Source organism: Harmonia axyridis, chromosome 5, assembly GCF_914767665.1.
Source record: "Harmonia axyridis chromosome 5, icHarAxyr1.1, whole genome shotgun sequence".
Classification (NCBI taxonomy): Eukaryota; Metazoa; Arthropoda; class Insecta; order Coleoptera; family Coccinellidae; genus Harmonia; species Harmonia axyridis.
In genome coordinates, this window is record NC_059505.1 from 38573539 (window position 1) to 38590818 (window position 17280).

At 32.2% G+C, this 17280-nt stretch overlaps 5 protein-coding genes across 5 annotated transcripts; 3 read left to right on the top strand and 2 right to left on the bottom strand.

The window, feature by feature from the left end:
* Nucleotides 1–196: 196 nt before the first annotated feature.
* On the bottom strand, nucleotides 197–7697 carry LOC123680727 (RING finger protein 10). The gene is made up of 9 exons (XM_045618771.1): nucleotides 7344–7697; nucleotides 6701–7064; nucleotides 6557–6647; nucleotides 6309–6493; nucleotides 5660–6090; nucleotides 5350–5601; nucleotides 813–1069; nucleotides 504–750; nucleotides 197–448 (listed from the first exon to the last, which is right to left on the bottom strand). The coding sequence occupies exons 1-9, from the start codon at nucleotides 7411–7413 to the stop codon at nucleotides 357–359; spliced, it is 1989 nt and encodes a 662-aa protein (XP_045474727.1). The 5' UTR covers nucleotides 7414–7697; the 3' UTR covers nucleotides 197–356.
* A 234-nt stretch (nucleotides 7698–7931) lies between these two features.
* Nucleotides 7932–11647, top strand: LOC123680730 (phospholipase A-2-activating protein). Its single transcript, XM_045618775.1, has 12 exons — nucleotides 7932–8198; nucleotides 8254–8447; nucleotides 8504–8746; nucleotides 8802–8946; nucleotides 9095–9259; nucleotides 9346–9480; nucleotides 9544–9733; nucleotides 9801–9941; nucleotides 10004–10154; nucleotides 10526–10855; nucleotides 10912–11183; nucleotides 11237–11647. Exons 1-12 carry the CDS (start codon nucleotides 8065–8067, stop codon nucleotides 11549–11551), a joined length of 2415 nt encoding a protein of 804 aa, XP_045474731.1. The 5' UTR covers nucleotides 7932–8064; the 3' UTR covers nucleotides 11552–11647.
* Nucleotides 11551–12222, bottom strand: LOC123680734 (NADH dehydrogenase [ubiquinone] 1 beta subcomplex subunit 7). The gene is made up of 3 exons (XM_045618780.1): nucleotides 12030–12222; nucleotides 11751–11919; nucleotides 11551–11694 (listed from the first exon to the last, which is right to left on the bottom strand). The coding sequence occupies exons 1-3, from the start codon at nucleotides 12157–12159 to the stop codon at nucleotides 11610–11612; spliced, it is 384 nt and encodes a 127-aa protein (XP_045474736.1). The 5' UTR covers nucleotides 12160–12222; the 3' UTR covers nucleotides 11551–11609.
* Nucleotides 12223–12419: 197 nt separating this feature from the next.
* Nucleotides 12420–13159, top strand: LOC123680733 (UPF0545 protein C22orf39 homolog). The gene is made up of 3 exons (XM_045618779.1): nucleotides 12420–12578; nucleotides 12664–12828; nucleotides 12886–13159. The coding sequence occupies exons 1-3, from the start codon at nucleotides 12516–12518 to the stop codon at nucleotides 13117–13119; spliced, it is 462 nt and encodes a 153-aa protein (XP_045474735.1). The 5' UTR covers nucleotides 12420–12515; the 3' UTR covers nucleotides 13120–13159.
* A 594-nt stretch (nucleotides 13160–13753) lies between these two features.
* On the top strand, nucleotides 13754–17165 carry LOC123680732. Its single transcript, XM_045618778.1, has 9 exons — nucleotides 13754–13919; nucleotides 14292–14401; nucleotides 14791–15067; nucleotides 15173–15314; nucleotides 15450–15583; nucleotides 16179–16306; nucleotides 16437–16665; nucleotides 16722–16857; nucleotides 16944–17165. Exons 1-9 carry the CDS (start codon nucleotides 13883–13885, stop codon nucleotides 17065–17067), a joined length of 1317 nt encoding a protein of 438 aa, XP_045474734.1. The 5' UTR covers nucleotides 13754–13882; the 3' UTR covers nucleotides 17068–17165.
* Nucleotides 17166–17280: the final 115 nt, after the last annotated feature.

The window sequence follows — 17280 nt, forward strand, 5'->3', positions numbered from 1 at the left end:
CAAAGATTAGATAATACCTATTGAATCATCGAGTTCCGTTTTTATGAAATTTACGAGTTAAATAAATGAAGTTTCAATTGAATTTGTTCGATTATGTTATACGAAAACATCGATACTGCTTTTAAAATCTTCAGTTGGAGGTGCAGCTAAGCAGCAAGTTGTTACTTAAGATTATCTTAGGAATAATAATATCAAATTGAGAATTAAAATTTTTATTTCACTAAATAAATTCGAATCATAATAACATATATACATATCTGGTATCTAACACTTGATAAAAGAAATTTTTTTTCAGCAAAAAAATCTGGTCACAAAATATTTAAAATGGTCATTGAAAATTTTTCAATGAAACAAATTTACGAATATCCAAAAAGAGAGGAATTGGACAAAAGAAGTCTCGGTTTTGCCTTCTTTTTCTTCTTACCCTTCTCGCTGTAACCGGATGATCCTAAAAATTCAAACAATAATAATACTGACATCTAACAATTGATTTTGATTCTTACCTGGCTGTTTATCAGATGGAATCTCCTTAAGAGCTTGAGCTATAGCATCACCAAATGATATTCTTGGACTGGATGCCAATCCCGGATCATTACCATCTGGTTCTTCGCTAGTGGTTGTACAGTTAGAATTGTATCTTCTTCTACCAGATATAACACCCAAGCTTGTCATTTTTGATGTAGTTGCAGGAACGACGGGAATCGCTGAACTCTTCAGATTTGGCCACTGAGGCTTCACACAGGCGACCATCTGGAAAAAAGTTTGTTGTTTTGATTTTTATTTCAGCTATGGGAATGAATGTTTGTTATTACCTTAGCAAACGTTCGAGGTCTTGTTCCGCAACTGCTGCTACCTTGCTCAGTCTGTTGCTCCAAGTCTGCACCCAAATCTGAACTAGAGATAGAAGAAGATCCAAACAGAGGAAATTGTTCCTTAGATTCCAAAGGTATATGAGCTGCCGGGTATCTTTTATAGATTTTCAAATTCACTTCTTCGGTTATACGTCTCTCCCGGATTTTTTCTTCTTTAGCCTTCTTCAAACGGTCTCTTTTTCTCTCCTCTACAGCAGCTGTAGGGAAAATTAAAACATTTTATGACAATGTAATCAATGCTCCTTTTGAAGAATTTCATTTATTTACATGTTTGTAGTACAGGGGACTGACCTTGAAGACAAACATATAGTCAACATGGTTAATTTTCCTCACATTTATTTAGCACAAACTAATATATTTTAAGACAAACACATCAAAATAATGAAAAGTTCGTGCATCAAATTGTTAGCATATAGATTATAAACAATAGTTTTAGTGAAAATTGATTTCTTTATGTTGGGATCCTTGGATATATGTCATTAATGTCAGTTCTCAACTCAACAATGAAAATTGGCTAAACCAGAATTCTTCAAATCATGTTAAACTATTAAATGATGTTTAATAGCATGTAAAAAAGGTCAACTTCAAGTGCCATAAACAAAAAAGCATTTATTTCCAGTATTGATTCAACCAATTTATATTGTGAAGATTATTTTGAATCGACAATAAACATTTTATTAATTAATGACAATGTGTCAGTCATTTGTAGTACAGGGGACTGACCTTGAAGACAAACATATAGTCAACATGGTTAATTTTCCTCACATTTATTTAGCACAAACTAATATATTTTAAGACAAACACATCAAAATAATAAAAAGTTCGTGCATCAAATTGTTTGCATATAGATTATAAACAATAGTTTTAGTGAAAATTGATTTCTTTATGTTGGGATCCTTGGATATATGTCATTAATGTCAGTTCTCAGCTCATCAATGAAAATTGGCTAAACCAGAATTCTTCAAATCATGTTAAACTATTAAATGATGTTTAATAGCATGTAAAAAATGTTAACTTCAAGTGCCATAAACGAAAATGCATTTATTTCCAGTATTGATTCAACCAATTTATATTGTGAAGATTATTTTGAATCGACAATAAACATTTTATTAATTGATTATATTACTTTGTATATATTACAACATATCTTTTCTATAATAAACTGTAGTTAGAATTCGTGGTCAAAAGAAATGAATAGGTATCCTCTCAAATAACTAGGACTTGACTGCGTCAGTCACGAAATATTGTTGGATAAACTCAACAGCTTCGGCATCAGAAATAAACAGCTAGATTTGATGAAGAGCTATTTGGAGGATCGAGTCCAAAGGGTATCTATTGAGATTGATGGTGCTGTCTTTGTTTCTTGCGATGAGATACTGAGTAGTGGTGTACCTCAGGGGAGTATAGCTGGACCCTTACTTTTTTTGGTCTATATAAACGACTTGCCGGAATGCATTTTGATCGAGGATTTCATGTCGTTGAACCCGAATGATCTGATGGTAACAAAGACAGAAGAAAATAAAGATATAGTCATGTATGCGGATGATACAAATTTAGTGGTAGCAGCTTCCAACGTATCTGAAGTGGTAGGTTTGACTAGGAATAAATTTTGTAAGATCGCAGATTGGTGCCGAAGAAATCAAATCAGCTTAAATCTGAACAAGACTGAATGTGTGATATTCTGCACCTCACACAGCAAGATAAAAAACCCAGAAACAGTTGATCTTATGGGACAAAATGTTGAACTTAGTCACCGTACTAATTTTCTGGGAATCACAGTGGATGAACATCTGAACTGGTATGATCATATTGATACTCTCCAAAGAAAACTAAATTCTGTCCTTTATGCTATTCGAATATTGGTGCAGCATGCTGACTTGGAACTGCTAAAAACAGTATATTTTTCTAATTTCCAGTCAATAATGAGTTATGGAATCATTGTGTGGGGAAACAGTTCTGATATCTCTAGAATATTCGTAGTTCAAAAAAGAGCGCTAAGAACTATGCTACGTTTATCCTCCAAAACATCCTGCCGTGGAATATTCAGAAGAGAAGGCATCCTCACAATAACTGCATTGTATATATTTCGTTGTCTTACATTTTTAAGAACTAACTTCCTTTATTTCGAAAAATATCTCAATTCAAATATGACCAGGCGCATCTACTCATACCATCTTCCGAAGTGCTCTCTCACTCTATCACAGAGAAATGTCGAATACATGTGCCTTACTTTGTTCAACAAATTGCCCAAAAATTATCAAGTCCTAACTACTGTAAAAAATTTCAAGAAAGAAGTTCGTAAACTACTTACTGACCTTGAACCATATTCTTTAGATGATTATTTAAATTATAAGTTTCCTGTATAGACATCACTATATGTAATCAAGTATTATTTTCTGTTAGCTTCCTTATGCTTGACTTGTTTTCTTTTCTGAGTGTAAATTTTGATTATGAAAATAAATATGATTATTATTATTATTATTTTATTACAGAAAATGTTGAAATTTACAACAAAGCCCTAAATTCAAAGGAACTCTAATCTATGATGATTTCAGTAAAAAGGACAATGTGTCAGTCATTTGTAGTAGAGGGGACTGACCTTGAAGACAAACGTATAGTCAACATGGTTAATTTTCCTCACATTTATTTAGCACAAACTAATATATTTTAAGACAAACACATCAAAATAATAAAAAGTTCATGCATCAAATTGTTTGCATATAGATTATAAACAATAGTTTTAGTGAAAATTGATTTCTTTATGTTGGGATCCTTGGATATATGTCATTAATGTCAGTTCTCAACTCATCAATGAAAATTGGCTAAACCAGAATTCTTCAAATCATGTTAAACTATTAAATGATGTTTAATAGCATGTACAAAAAGGTCAACTTCAAGTGCCATAAACGAAAATGCATTTATTTCCAGTATTGATTCAACCAATTTATATTGTGAAGATTATTTTGAATCGACAATAAACATTTTATTAATTGATTATATTACTTTGTATATATTACAACACTTCTTTTCTATAATAAACTGTAGTTAGAATTCACGGTCAAAAGAAATGAATATGTACCTCTCAAAATAACTAGGATATTTTATTACAGAAATTGTTGGAATTTATAACAAAGCCCTAAATTCAAAGAACTCTAATCTATGATGATTTCAATAAAAAGGACAATGTGTCAGTCATTTGTAGTACAGGGGACTGACCTTGAAGACAAACATATAGTCAACATGGTTAATTTTCCTCACATTTATTCAGCACAAACTAATATATTTTAAGACAAACACATCAAAATAATGAAAAGTTCGTGCATCAAATTGTTGGCATATAGATTATAAACAATAGTTTTAGTGAAAATTGTTTTCTTTATGTTGGGATCCTTGGATATATGTCATTAATGTCAGTTCTCAACTCATCAATGAAAATTGGCTAAACCAGAATTCTTCGAATCATGTTAAACTATTAAATGATGTTTAATAGCATGTAAAAAAAGGTCAACTTCAAGTGCCATAAACGAAAAAGCATTCATTTCCAGTATTGATTCAACCAATTTATATTGTGAAGATTATTTTGAATCGACAATAAACATTTTATTTATTGATTATATTACTTTGTATATATTACAACATATCTTTTCTATAATAAACTGTAGTTAGAATTCATGGTCAAAAGAAATGAATATGAATCCTCTCAAAATAACTAGGATATTTTATTAAAGAAAATGTTGAAATTTACAACAAAGCCCTAAATTCAAAGGAACTCTAATCTATGATGATTTCAATAAAAAGGACAATGTGTCAGTCATTTGTAGAGGGGACTGATCTTGAAGATAATTGTATAGTAGACAGGGTTAATTTTCCTCACGTTTTTCTAGCACTAACTAGTATATTCTTTTGATGAACAGATCAAAATAATAATAAGTTTGTGCATAAATTTTTTTTTATATATAAAAATCTGTAATTAAAGGTCGTCGTATTGTTGCTGAGGAAGAAACAGAAAGTTTTGAAAACTAGGAGTATGAATTAAGAGTAACAAATCATTCTTTGAATATATGGCCAACATCCCTCACCTCAAATTCTATATAATAAATAATAGTTTTAGTTGAAATTGATATCTTTATGTTGGGATCCTGATATAGATGTCATCAATGTCAGTTGTCAACTCGGCAATGAATCTTGGCTATTGACAGATTCATTCAAATCAATATTTATCGAATTATTAGGTTATGTTTGATAGCAAGTTCGAGTGCAGTTTGAAAGAAATGATTTTATAATACATAAAAAATAATAAAAAAAGAGAATAAAATGCTTATGTTGGTATCTTTGAATATATATGTCATTAATACCTAATGCAAATCGTCATTCTTTCTTTCAATTCATAAAATAAGGTTAGTTATCATATGCCCAACACATAGTTCTAGATTTTGAGTATTAATAATACAAATTAAAGTCTCATCCTTAGACTCACCATGATAGAATTTCAAGGTTTCTCGACTAACAACTGTATCATCCAACTCTATCTCCATAGTTTCGAAAGGACAAGTAACAGGTAAATGGGCCAAGTATTTAAAGCACTTTCTGTACTCCTCTCTCATGTAGTCACTTTCTCTTGACAAAATCTTAGCAGTTATTGTCGATGGTGCGTGCTCCAAAGACCCATATGTATGTTTTAGCATTTTCACATTCAAACTGTGAATATATATGTGTTGTCCGTCTGAAGCTGCAAAAAAAAAAACCACTATCAAATAAAAAAGTATGAAAATTGAATCAAACCTTACCCTGGTAAAAGTATATGCACTTTGAGGATTGTTGATCTTCATTATCGTATTTTTTATGCTTCATTTCTTGTGGTGGTGTTTCTCCAAGACCCACTTCATTTACCATATCCTCTAGAACCTTATTCACTCTTTTATCGTTATAACCGACAGCTTTTTGAATGAAAGCCAATTCAGATTGATCTGCATCTTGCATTTGATCCTCCAATTCCCGCTTTTCACGGTCGGTGATCGAACAGATGTCAGAATTTTTGGCCAATAACAGCTTACAATACATCTTAGGGGAATCTTCTTCAGAAAAGTCCATTAGAAAACTTTCTTTAGGAATGCTTTCTTCTGCAGGATAAGGAGTCAGGGATTTCTCGTTCCTTTTCATCAGCTTGAAGGTGATTGTTTCACCGATGTTGAAAGTGTTGCGTGGAATAATGATTACACTGTCAAAGGAAAAACCTCAGATGAATAATTGTTGAGAAGATTTCTAGGTTAAGTTCTTATGTTGTTAAGGACACTGAACTTGAAAACTAACTAGCTAACAAATTAATGAATCCTCACATTTTTTTAGCATCAATTTATACATTCATATATCTGATATAATAAAATGAATGGAATAATTTGATGCATTGAAGAAATATAAGACTGAATGTTGACTTACCTTTTCAAATCTGCTTGATAGACATTCTCAAAACAAATTGGACACTTTAGATAAGAATTTTCGGAATGATCCAAATAACGTAGAAAACAAGACCAACAGAATATATGACCACATCTGGTTATTTTGGCAGCAGATGGTGGAAAACGACAGATTGGACACAATGGAAAGTCATTCATATGTATATTCTTAAAAAGTAGAATAAATAATTTGTATTAAAATATTCGGGATAATTGAATAATAAAACTTACAATCTGTTCAATGTAGTTCCAATCTACCAAAGCATCAGGATTGATTGAGTGCTGTTTGTAATCTCCATATGTATTTACTACAAACTGACAGCTGAAAAAAAAAATTAATACATCTGCTGATAACTTGAATTCATTTGAACTTACTTGGCCTGAAGGAAATACTCTTTTACATACTTATTTCTCTTTACGTAATGATTTCCATTTTTACGAAATTTATTTCCATTTTCTCGTTGCACCTCATTTCTTGGGGCAAAGGTAAAATTGGTCAAATGATTGATATTAGTTTTTTTACTTCCTGGCAAGTAAACTGAACCCAGTTCAGCGTATTGATCTTCTAGGCTGGGTGTCTCATCTCTAGCCAAAGCATCTTGTTGGCCACGAGGTTTTGGTCGTTTATCAGTTCTGAATCGATGAAAGGTTTTATGGGCAACTTCAGGTTTGACAGAGAGGCTGCCTGAAGCTGACTCACGGCGGTAGCCCCCCTTTGCCCATAGTTTACCATTATTATCTGAAAAATACAATGACATATAGTTAGATGTAATATTCATTGATTACAGTAATATATAATAGGATTAGTAATACTAAGAGCAATTATTCAATATTCATTTCAATGTGATGACAACAGATGTAATATTTTCTGGTTTGTATTTAGTACAATCCGGAGATTTGGAAATATTCAAGATAACATTCACATGCTTATCTGCTGTCATCTGCGTTGTTAGACGTGACGGGATAAGTCTGTGCCGCCATGTTGTTTCACAATTAAATCTGAGGAAAAAAATATTACCTTGATTCTTCTTTTCAAAATTTGTTCCCTTGGATAGGGGTAGAACTGATCGACCTGACTTTTTGTCCATGACTGATGAGCTTGGTTGAATGTTGTATAAAGGAGATAGGAACTCCGAAAGGAGATACTACGCACGTCTTCACGGTATTCATTTTAACAAGCCATGTTTGTGGGTACTCAAAAGTGAAATAATTTTATCACCTTACTATGATGTCAATTATGGAGCAGAATTATAAGATGTTAAGGCTACAAAAAGCAGTTTGGGAGCAAAATACTCCCAAATCGTCGAAGACGACGAATTTTCAATTTAGACCTCTCTACGGACAAGCCGCAACTAATGAATTGCGCTTGCGTTCGCTGAAGTTTTGCTACTAATTTTTTTGAGTTTTGACAGTTAAAACTGTGTTCCATAAAATCGAATTTTGCTGAATAAAAATTTTTATTCATATATCTTTTGGAATATGAATTCGATAGAATTCCAATGCCTTCACTACTGGAATTGAATTCATAGATCCGCAAAAGAATTCCAATACAAGTAGAACTTGTGGAATTTCACATTTCCAATAATACCACTGTCAAAATATTGTTTGCTGTCATAAACAGCGAATTACTATTTGATGATTGTGATTTTTTGATCATTTTTTGAAACCTATTCGTACGTAGTTACGGTGTTTCTTGATTAGGTAGAATAGATAGACATTAGAAATAGCATTATATAAAAATGGATAAACCCTACAAACTAAGCTGTTGTCTTTATGGACATACTCTAGATGTAAGGTCATTAGCGGTTACTTCAGGAAACGCTATTTTAAGCGGATCCAGAGATAAATCCGCAAAGTTCTGGAAACCCAATGGGTGAGCTCCTTCAAATTTAATAGAAATTAAATGATATATCCTCTGTAAATTTCAGGTTCAATGCTTCTTACAATGAGTTCATATCTTATAAGGATCAAAAAAATTTTGTTGCTAGCGTTTTGTATATAGAACCTTCCAATGAATTTCCGGAAGGTTTAGTTATTACAGGTGGTAACGATAGCGTTATATTGATATACAAGCCTTCAGAGCCTTTTTCGTGCGGCTCTATCAAAGAACACTCTAATACAGGTATACATTTTTTTCTTTCAAATTTTACATCATTATTATAACTATTAATTTTTTAGTTAGTTGTTTATCAAAAGGAGTTGCACCAAATTCATTTATAAGTGGATCTTGGGACACCACAGCTAAATATTGGGTTTTAAACAAGGACTCTCAAACTCAAACCTCCCTTTCAACATTGAAAGGTCACACGGCGGCAGTATGGTCAGTAATCCAATTACAAGACTCAAAAATCGTGACTGCTTCAGCTGACAAAACAATTTGCTTTTGGGATGAGAAAGGAACTCTACTGAAAACACTCAGTGGTAAATATTAATATTGATCTTGTATAATTTTCGGGAATAAACAAAATCATTTCAGGACATACAGATTGTGTGAGAGGTCTCTGTGATGTGCCAGAATCAAATTTATTCCTCAGTGTATCCAATGATGCTTCTATAAAATTATGGTCTTATGATGGATCTAATGTAGAGACTTTTTATGGCCACACAAATTATATTTATAGGTGAGCACTGAAGCTCATATTTCAAATTGGGTGATTCATCATTTTTGAATTGAGTCATCTTGGGCCTACCAACTAGATAATTTCAAATTAATTTGACAGTTGCTTTTATCTGTGACTTTTGCACTTTAATATTTGGGTTATGTTTCAGTATTGCCAAATGTAAAAATGGTAGTAATTGCTTTGTTACCTCTGATGAAGATAGAACCGTGAAAATTTGGAAAGACGGTGTAAATACTCAAACGTTTCAGCTACCAGCCCAATCGGTATGGGCAGTAGCAACACTAAGTAATGGAGATATTGTAACAGGATCAAGGTGAATTATATTCCATTATTTTCATTGCTCTTATACATATTTCGATTATTTTATAGGTGAACAGCAAGTAAACCTTTTTGTTTTAGTGATGGTGTTGTGAGAATATTCACTCAAGATGAAGGTAGAATTGCAGATGCTTTTACTCTGTCGAAGTATGAGGAAGAAGTGGCTGCTTTAACTGTGCAAAATAGTCAAGAATTAGGGGGATATAAAGTTTCAGAGTATGTTTGAAGAATCGAATCTGATTTTATTTAACCTAAAACAACGTAATTTTCATGTTGAAGTTTGCCGGGGCCAGAGGCATTACTGGAAGAGGGCAAAAAACCAGGACAAATTAAAATGATACGCGAACCAGCTGGTGTTGTAGCTTACACATGGACTGTTGAAGGAGGTAGGGGCTTTTGGAATAAAGTAGGAGATGTAGTTGGCGCAAATAGTGAAGAAAACAAGGGCAAAACACAGTTTGAAGGAAAAGTAAGTAACCTGAAATAAGTCAAATAAAACCTAACCTAACCGTACATTTATGATAATGCATTTTCAGTACTATGACTATGTATTTTCTGTTGATGTAGAAGATGGAAAGCCTCCTTTAAAACTGCCATATAATAAAGGAGATGATCCAAATGATGCTGCACAAAATTTTTTGGTGAAAAACTCTTTGCCTTTTGTATATTTAGACCAGGTATGTTGGTAACTTCATCGAAGTAGATACCTAATAGTGAAAGTACATATCAAATTTCTCAGGTTGTAGACTTTATACTCAAAAATAGTGGTCAACAACAACCAACCACCACTACTAGTGACTATGTTGATCCTTTCACTGGAGGCTCAAGATATATGCCATCGGGAAATAATCAAACCCAATACCAAGGCATGAATGTTGATCCTTTTACAGGTAAAATTTCTACAAATTTTCACACTGGAATATTAATAAACTATTTGATAGATTGTTTAATATGTCTTAATGTTTCACTAACGTTTATTGGGAATATAAGAAGTGGATTGTTTCAAAAGTTTAGAGGAATACGGAAATATTTTATTGTGTGTAGAGTGTTCTCTTTCACTGTGTTCATTCGTTTCCAGGTTATTTACTTTTCTAGTCTTGAAGAAGAACTGCATAGGTTTCAAAATTTTGGCAAAAAATATTCAATAAAAACCGTTCATAAACATGTGAAAGTGGATATTCTCAATTTCCATGAAAATCATAATAAACATGATTGTATTTATCCTATTTGATCAATACCTGATGTAGAAACAATGTTGTAGGTGGTAGTAGTTATAGCACAAGAACCTCAACAGCTACGAACATGGATGTGTCAAGTGGGGCAAATACGGATCCTTTTACTGGCGGTATGAGCTACACGACAGCCACCAACAAGTCCAGCTCGTATTTTCCTCAACAAAGATATCTTCCTTTCGAGATAGGCGACCCTAATGTAATTTTAAACAAGTTGAAAGAATTCAATCGTAAAGTAGGAGATGGGTCGAACTCCGTTGAGGAGAAAGACCTTGAGCTATTTGTTAGTTTATGTAAGGGGCCGGTTACAGAGATGGAGGTTTTCGACATTATGTTCAAGTTGTTAGAATGGCCAGAAGGTTCGTTTGGTTTCAAAATTAACGATTTTCAGACTGAACAACTAATTTTTCTTCAGATATGATTTTCCCAGTCTTGGATGTAGTTAGGATAGCAGTGAAGCATGAAAAAAACAACGAACTTATAGTTGCCTTAGGAAGTGACCAAATTATGGGAAAATTGAAACATTTTATCAGCGAACAGTGCTCTGTAGTTAACAATAAAATTGTGGCATTAAGGACTTTGAGTAATTTGTGTCTTCACAGTCCTGGAGAAACCTTGATGTTCAATAACCGATTTGATGTTGTTGAGAATATTACTTCAATGAGGGGGCTAAATAAAAATGCACAGGTAATGTACAATTTTCAATCAAATTCTTTGTTTAAGTTTCAAATTTTTTTCAGATTGCTGTTGCTACTCTCCTATTGAATTTGACTGTTTTATGCCAAAGAAAAACTGATGACTTAGGAATATCCGTATTAGTTGATGTTGCACAAGATATTCTCGCAACACTATCTGATCCAGAATCTCAGTTCCGAACATATGTTGCATTAGGCACATTGCTGACACCTAATTCAGTTGACAGTACAGAAGTTAGACTTAAACTCAAAACAAACACTAATTTCATGAGATTATTGAATGAACATAGTTCGACCTATAATGGCGATATTGAAAAGAAGAGAATGGAGTGTGCAAAGGATGTAATGAAACTATTATAATTCTTTTCAATTTATTAAACTAAAAACTTGTGTCTACCCAAATTTATTTAATAAACTATTATGGTTGAATTTCCAATTCACCTTTTTTAGCCTTGATAAGGAGTCTTCTTTCCCTTTCATATTCCTTCATCCTTATAACATAACTGAAATTAAAGATAAAAATTACTCTACTTACTTAAAAAAGAAATTGAAGGCTTACTCCTCATATTGGCAGTTAAGATATTCATGCTTTTCATGAGCACATTTGTAAACCAAAGGCCAATTATTTCTTCGACAGGTATAAAAGTCTATCAATAAATGGGTACAATAATCTCGACGTTTCAAAGGTACTTTTGCAGATATCATCTCCTCTTCTGTTGCTATCATAACTGTGAAAATAGACGTATTTTTTGAATGAGGCCAATGAAAGGAAACATTCTTCTAATTGGAATACCACAGTTTGGTCCAAATATTTTTTTTAGTCATTACATAACCTTACCTCTTTCTTTCCTTTTATTCTCGAAGCCCAATTGTGGATCGAAAGAGGGTTCTTTTGTAGGATCTGGAACTACATCTGGATTCTTATAGCGGTCAATACCGCTATAATAAACATCCAGTGATTGACCCATTTCGAATTAACTTTGAATGAAATCTTTTTTTATAATTATTTACAAATTTTAGGTTGACAATTCTATTATGTTTCTATGTCTTTTAAGCATTCTTCTTGTGAAGTCCTTGGCCCTTTGATAAAAAAGTAATTTCAATAAATGAAATAGAAAAATTCATTCCTTTTTCAAAATAATTGTTCTTTAGCTATATTTGCCCTAATTTCATTATATTCTTGATTGATTTGAGCTTGGTGCATACATAAATATATTATGCAAGTTATTCAATTTCTTCTATGATTACCTAGACTAGAGAGTAGTAATTTATTTGTAGTAAATTATTTAAAATAAATTAAAGTCAATTATTAATAGTAGGCTTCATGACTAAAAAACCTGAAGATCCGAATTCCAGTTCTAAATATGTTGCAGCAAATGAATGGATGGTAATCCCTATTTTTTAACTCCAACTTGAAACCTAACCTATATTTAGGTAACCGTCGAAATTTTAATCAAATCAATTATTTTTAGATAAGGCCTAGCAATGAATACGATAGTGAATATAGAGAGTGTTCTAACTGGAAATCCAGACTAAATCAGTATTTCATTTTTGGAACATCTATAGATTGTTCAAACTGGAAAAGAAATCATATAAACGCTGTCAAATGGGAAGACTCCAGAGATGAAAAAGCAGCAGTATGTACATAACTTCCATTGGAAGGATTGTAATTGCATACTTTCAATTTATTGCAGATAGAAGTTATAAATAATGAGAAAGCACGAAGAAAAGAAAGACTAATGTCACAAATCAATAACGATGTATGGGAAAAGAGAACCTCTCCGCCTGAAAACTGGAATGCTCCTCTACCCGAGTATATAACTGACGGTTATAAAAATTCATTTTTAAGTATTAAGGCTATGGAATGGAGAGGAGAGATCCCTAAAACGCCAAATATATTTGCTCCTAGTTTATGTACAATATTATAGAATAATTTTTTTGTAGTGAAATATTATACTTTGAATCATTGTTTTATTTATTATTTTTGATTAGTAGGGAGACAAGATAATTCTCCATTCAGTGCATTCGATTTATTTATGCAACCAATATTGCAAGAGTATATGCCAGCGCCATCTATCGGGGTAATTTACGCAGTTGAATAAAAATCACATACAAAATGTACGAGGCTCGCACTTGAGTTTCTAGAATCTAGAAAACAACGTCTAAGCACAATACACTTAATGAATTCAAGAAAAATTGATGATAAATAAAAAATATTCATGGGTGGAATATAAAAGCTTTGATGAATAACAAATTAATACTGATTTTCAAATAAACTTAATAATCAATAATAAACATTTGCGTAGATTCACTATTTATTTTCAGTGTTGATAACTTGGTAAATATTCAACATTTCTCAAGGCATTCAATAAAATGGTGCAAAAAAAAACAGATCAAAACCTATTGCTGAAATTCTAACAAAACAAACTATTCTACGAGACTTTGAAGAAGTTTTCATCGTCAAAACAGAGATTAAGCAATTAAAAATTTTCTGATTCTGCTGTGGTAAACATACACGAAAGCCTTTGTTAGCGTAGTTGATAATTCAAATGAAGTTGGTGATAACCTTTGGTTCGAAGAACTAGAGATTACGCATTAGAGTGACCCTTTCTTATTAAATTACTAGAGTAATAACATAATCGCATTATATTAAGTTTGATTTAGTTTAGTGTCGGTTGTGAACGGTACAAGATGAAGACTGTTCTTTTTGTATTTTTAGCGCTGTTTGGTAAGTGGTTTCTTTCAAAGTAAACATTTTAATCCTTAAAGTATTTGATCCGAAAAACTAACCTGATTACTTATGCAGTTTTTATATTTATAAAAATATATTTTCTCTGTGGAGTAAATATAAAAATTCCTCATTTCCTGTACCATTTAAAATACATACTTTCTTTATTACTCCTACAAGAAACGATATTAATGGATTTTCCTAGTGTCAATTCTGTATTCATTGAGATAATTTTTTGAGTTGAAACCCTTCCTTTTTTTGCCCAAATTATAATGTTTCAAAATTTCAATTTGTACGTTCAATTTAGCCTTCTAGACTTCCTTTGATTTTTAATAGATTTGACCTCATTTTTGTTTGTTTTCGGTTACACAGGAGCAGCGTATGCCCAATTAGATGTAGATAATTTAGATTCCATTGATGATACAGTCTTGAAAGAAAAATGCGATTCAAGAGGAGGAAAAGGAACCTACGCCAATGTACAGGTAACACAAGATCAATAGAACCATCCCCTGAAATTTTATTTTGAATTTAGTCCAAATGAAAACCACAGAAAAATTTGTTCAGTAAGTTCAGAGATTAAAGTATATGAAAGTATAAAGAAGAAAAACAATGCTTCTATGTGTTTCTCATCTAAGGGAATTTTGATAAATTCTCGTAGTATCAATAGAGCTTTTATACTGCTTTATTATGATACTTAAAAGTAAAGATTTGTTTGATTACAGTCCAAAAATGGCTTCCCTTTATTCATAGTATTATTATTTCCCTTCTTTTTCCTCATTTGTTAAGAGTTCGACCACAGATCATTGTATTCAGTACCTTCAAATTCTGTATCGAATTCTTCTTCTTAATGAATTGATCGATGTTTTTGCAGAAAGCCAGAGACACTCTACAGAGTTGCGTTGAGGATTTGATAGATCTAGACACGATCAAGAAAGAAATTGAGGAATCAAAAAAGACAGGTTCTATGGATGAAGTTTTTGGGAAGTACTGCAAGAAACGTCCCGAATTTAAAAAATGCGTAGACAAATTTTTGGAGAAACTGAAATTGTGCTTGATCGATGATGAAAAGAAGAATCTGGAAACAGTACTGAATTTGATTAAGGAATTAGGAGAGTTTGCATGCTATAAGGATGGCGATAGAATAGCTAGTAAGTTCAAATTTTATGCACATACGAATTCATAGATATTAGTGCAGATAATACTCGAAAGTGTCAACAAGGAAGTTGAAACCATCGATTTTTATCTTTTTCTAGTGTTTGTCGCTGAAGAAGGACCAGAATGTATTAAAGCTCATGTTGAAGGCATCAAGACTTGCGTCAACAATACCTTGAAACTTTCAACAACAAGCACAGTGGATTCTTTACCCACTTTCCTCAATGCCACCAAAGTATGCGAGTAAGTTGAGAGTTTAATTCAAGATCATAATCCTGATCATAGAGTTTCAAACCATAGAAGCAATCATAGAAAACTTTTTCTTTTTCTTCAACAATGTGTCCTCACCTATGGTATTATATGATAATAATTTTTCAGCGATTTGGCTAAAATACAACCATGCATTGTAACCGAATTGGAAGTATGCGACAATACAACACCTGCCAACGTTGTGGATTCAGTTTTCCGGTTTATCAGGAAGCGGGCTTGCAAGTCAGGAAAACAGAGGAGAAGTACGTATTTTTAGGGAAGTGGAGATAATGTGAAGAGGAGTATAATGTAATTTTTGACTTTGTATGAAGCTATTTTTCGACAACGTTCTGATGAATAATAAACAGTTATTTTACATAATAGCTATTTTCTTTATTTTTTTTTTCAAATTGAATATCGAAATGAATAATTAACAATTTCTGAAACATTACCAGTTAGATTATATTAAGCGGTGCCAAAGATCATCTTTTACTTTCATTCTTATTCTTTTTTGTGGAATACATTTCAAATATTTAACATGTTTAAGAGCGTTAGGTGAGTATTGTGAATATATTAGCAGATATTTCACAAATAGTGAGGCCATTTCGAAAAATGGATTATGATTAAAACACTGAACATAGACACAAATAAAATGATGTAGAGGTTTCTATTTTTTTTCACCCACCTAATAAAACAATAAATATTTTTCGATATGGTCCATTGTTTCATTCAAAAGCCTCACAAATCCAGAACATCCACAAAACATTGATAAGACTTGTAACGAAATTCTTCAACTTCTTGTTTCTTCTTCTTCTTCCGTATTCGCAAGTAAATTTTTGATTGTTTTTCTTTTTCAAGGTGTCATGACGAAAAGATCTCTGGCAATAGCACCTGCTCATTTTAAAAGCCTTTTAGACGCTTATGTGAGATACACAAAATCTAAATGCAGGTTGAATAAAGGACGAGAAGAACTTAAAAAATTAGAGGTGCGTAAGTTAAATCATTCTACTTGACTTCATAGTCCAATACGTTTAGTCAGACTCAAATCGGGAAATACTGATGGCTATAGATTTCTGTTTTTGATATTAAATAATTTTTCACCATCGATTATTTCAGGAGTCTTTATCTACAACAAAGCAATGTGTTGCTGATTTTCTGAAGAAAAATTTAATTCTTCTGGTCACACCTACAGAACTCAAGGAAAACATTGTTAAGTGCTCCAAGGATTTCATCGAAGCTTCGGAAAATTGTTTACCAGAAAACGAGAAGTATTATCCAAAATTCTCTCAAGAAATTATGAGTGGTTTGGTAGATTTAGTGTTTAAATATAAGCAAAATTTCACATGTAAGTGTTTTCGTGTTATGTACTTATGACACCATGATTTTGGAATTTTGTTTTAGCATCATCCTGGAATTCAGAAGTGCAATTATGTTTCCAAAACTTCAAGTATCAAACTAACAGACAATCTATGCTCAATTGTTTCGAAGGAGATCTCTTAGAAGATGGATCTGATTACACTAAAGAATATGTCTGCAAGTAAGTCAAACACTTATCTTTATCTCAAACTGCAGAATGAAATTTTTGAGATATTTGAATATGTAACAAATAACCTTTTTTTTTAGGAGACTCAGAGACTCCAGCAAGTGTGTAACTAATGTTATCTCTTCTCTCTGCGTTCAAGACATTTCAGTCAACGAGTTCAAAACTGAATTCGAATATGTGTTCAAAAAACCTTGTGAATTGTGATAATGTTTGAGTCTAAGAACTCATTTACAACAATTTGTAGCGAAAAACGAATGCATTATCTTAAATGTGAATTACCTCAAAATAAATCTTCTACGATATGTGTCAGTTTAGCATGTAATACGAACAGAGGATAATACAATAACCGAAGCAAAAATGTCTTTCAGGAGCTGAAAGATTACAGGAATATTAAAAGAACTAATTTCTTCAGTGTTT

Excerpts from the sequence above, each read along its gene's own strand:
- LOC123680727 (XM_045618771.1), bottom strand. The coding sequence starts at position 7,413 with ATGGACAAAAAGTCAGGTCGATCAGTTCTACCCCTATCCAAGGGAACA. Across the intron at positions 6,494-6,556 it reads GGAACTACATTGAACAGATT|AATATACATATGAATGACTT; the intron begins GTAAGTTTTATT and ends CTACTTTTTAAG. Across the intron at positions 6,091-6,308 it reads TATCAAGCAGATTTGAAAAG|TGTAATCATTATTCCACGCA; the intron begins GTAAGTCAACAT and ends TTCCTTTGACAG.
- LOC123680730 (XM_045618775.1), top strand. The coding sequence starts at position 8,065 with ATGGATAAACCCTACAAACTAAGCTGTTGTCTTTATGGACATACTCTA. Across the intron at positions 9,942-10,003 it reads CTTTTGTATATTTAGACCAG|GTTGTAGACTTTATACTCAA; the intron begins GTATGTTGGTAA and ends CAAATTTCTCAG. Across the intron at positions 10,155-10,525 it reads GAATGTTGATCCTTTTACAG|GTGGTAGTAGTTATAGCACA; the intron begins GTAAAATTTCTA and ends ACAATGTTGTAG.
- LOC123680734 (XM_045618780.1), bottom strand. The coding sequence starts at position 12,159 with ATGGGTCAATCACTGGATGTTTATTATAGCGGTATTGACCGCTATAAG. Across the intron at positions 11,920-12,029 it reads GAATAAAAGGAAAGAAAGAG|TTATGATAGCAACAGAAGAG; the intron begins GTAAGGTTATGT and ends CTATTTTCACAG. Across the intron at positions 11,695-11,750 it reads CTTAACTGCCAATATGAGGA|TTATGTTATAAGGATGAAGG; the intron begins GTAAGCCTTCAA and ends CTTTAATTTCAG.
- LOC123680733 (XM_045618779.1), top strand. The coding sequence starts at position 12,516 with ATGACTAAAAAACCTGAAGATCCGAATTCCAGTTCTAAATATGTTGCA. Across the intron at positions 12,579-12,663 it reads TTGCAGCAAATGAATGGATG|ATAAGGCCTAGCAATGAATA; the intron begins GTAATCCCTATT and ends AATTATTTTTAG. Across the intron at positions 12,829-12,885 it reads CCAGAGATGAAAAAGCAGCA|ATAGAAGTTATAAATAATGA; the intron begins GTATGTACATAA and ends AATTTATTGCAG.
- LOC123680732 (XM_045618778.1), top strand. The coding sequence starts at position 13,883 with ATGAAGACTGTTCTTTTTGTATTTTTAGCGCTGTTTG. Across the intron at positions 15,068-15,172 it reads GGATGGCGATAGAATAGCTA|TGTTTGTCGCTGAAGAAGGA; the intron begins GTAAGTTCAAAT and ends ATCTTTTTCTAG. Across the intron at positions 15,315-15,449 it reads AATGCCACCAAAGTATGCGA|CGATTTGGCTAAAATACAAC; the intron begins GTAAGTTGAGAG and ends ATAATTTTTCAG.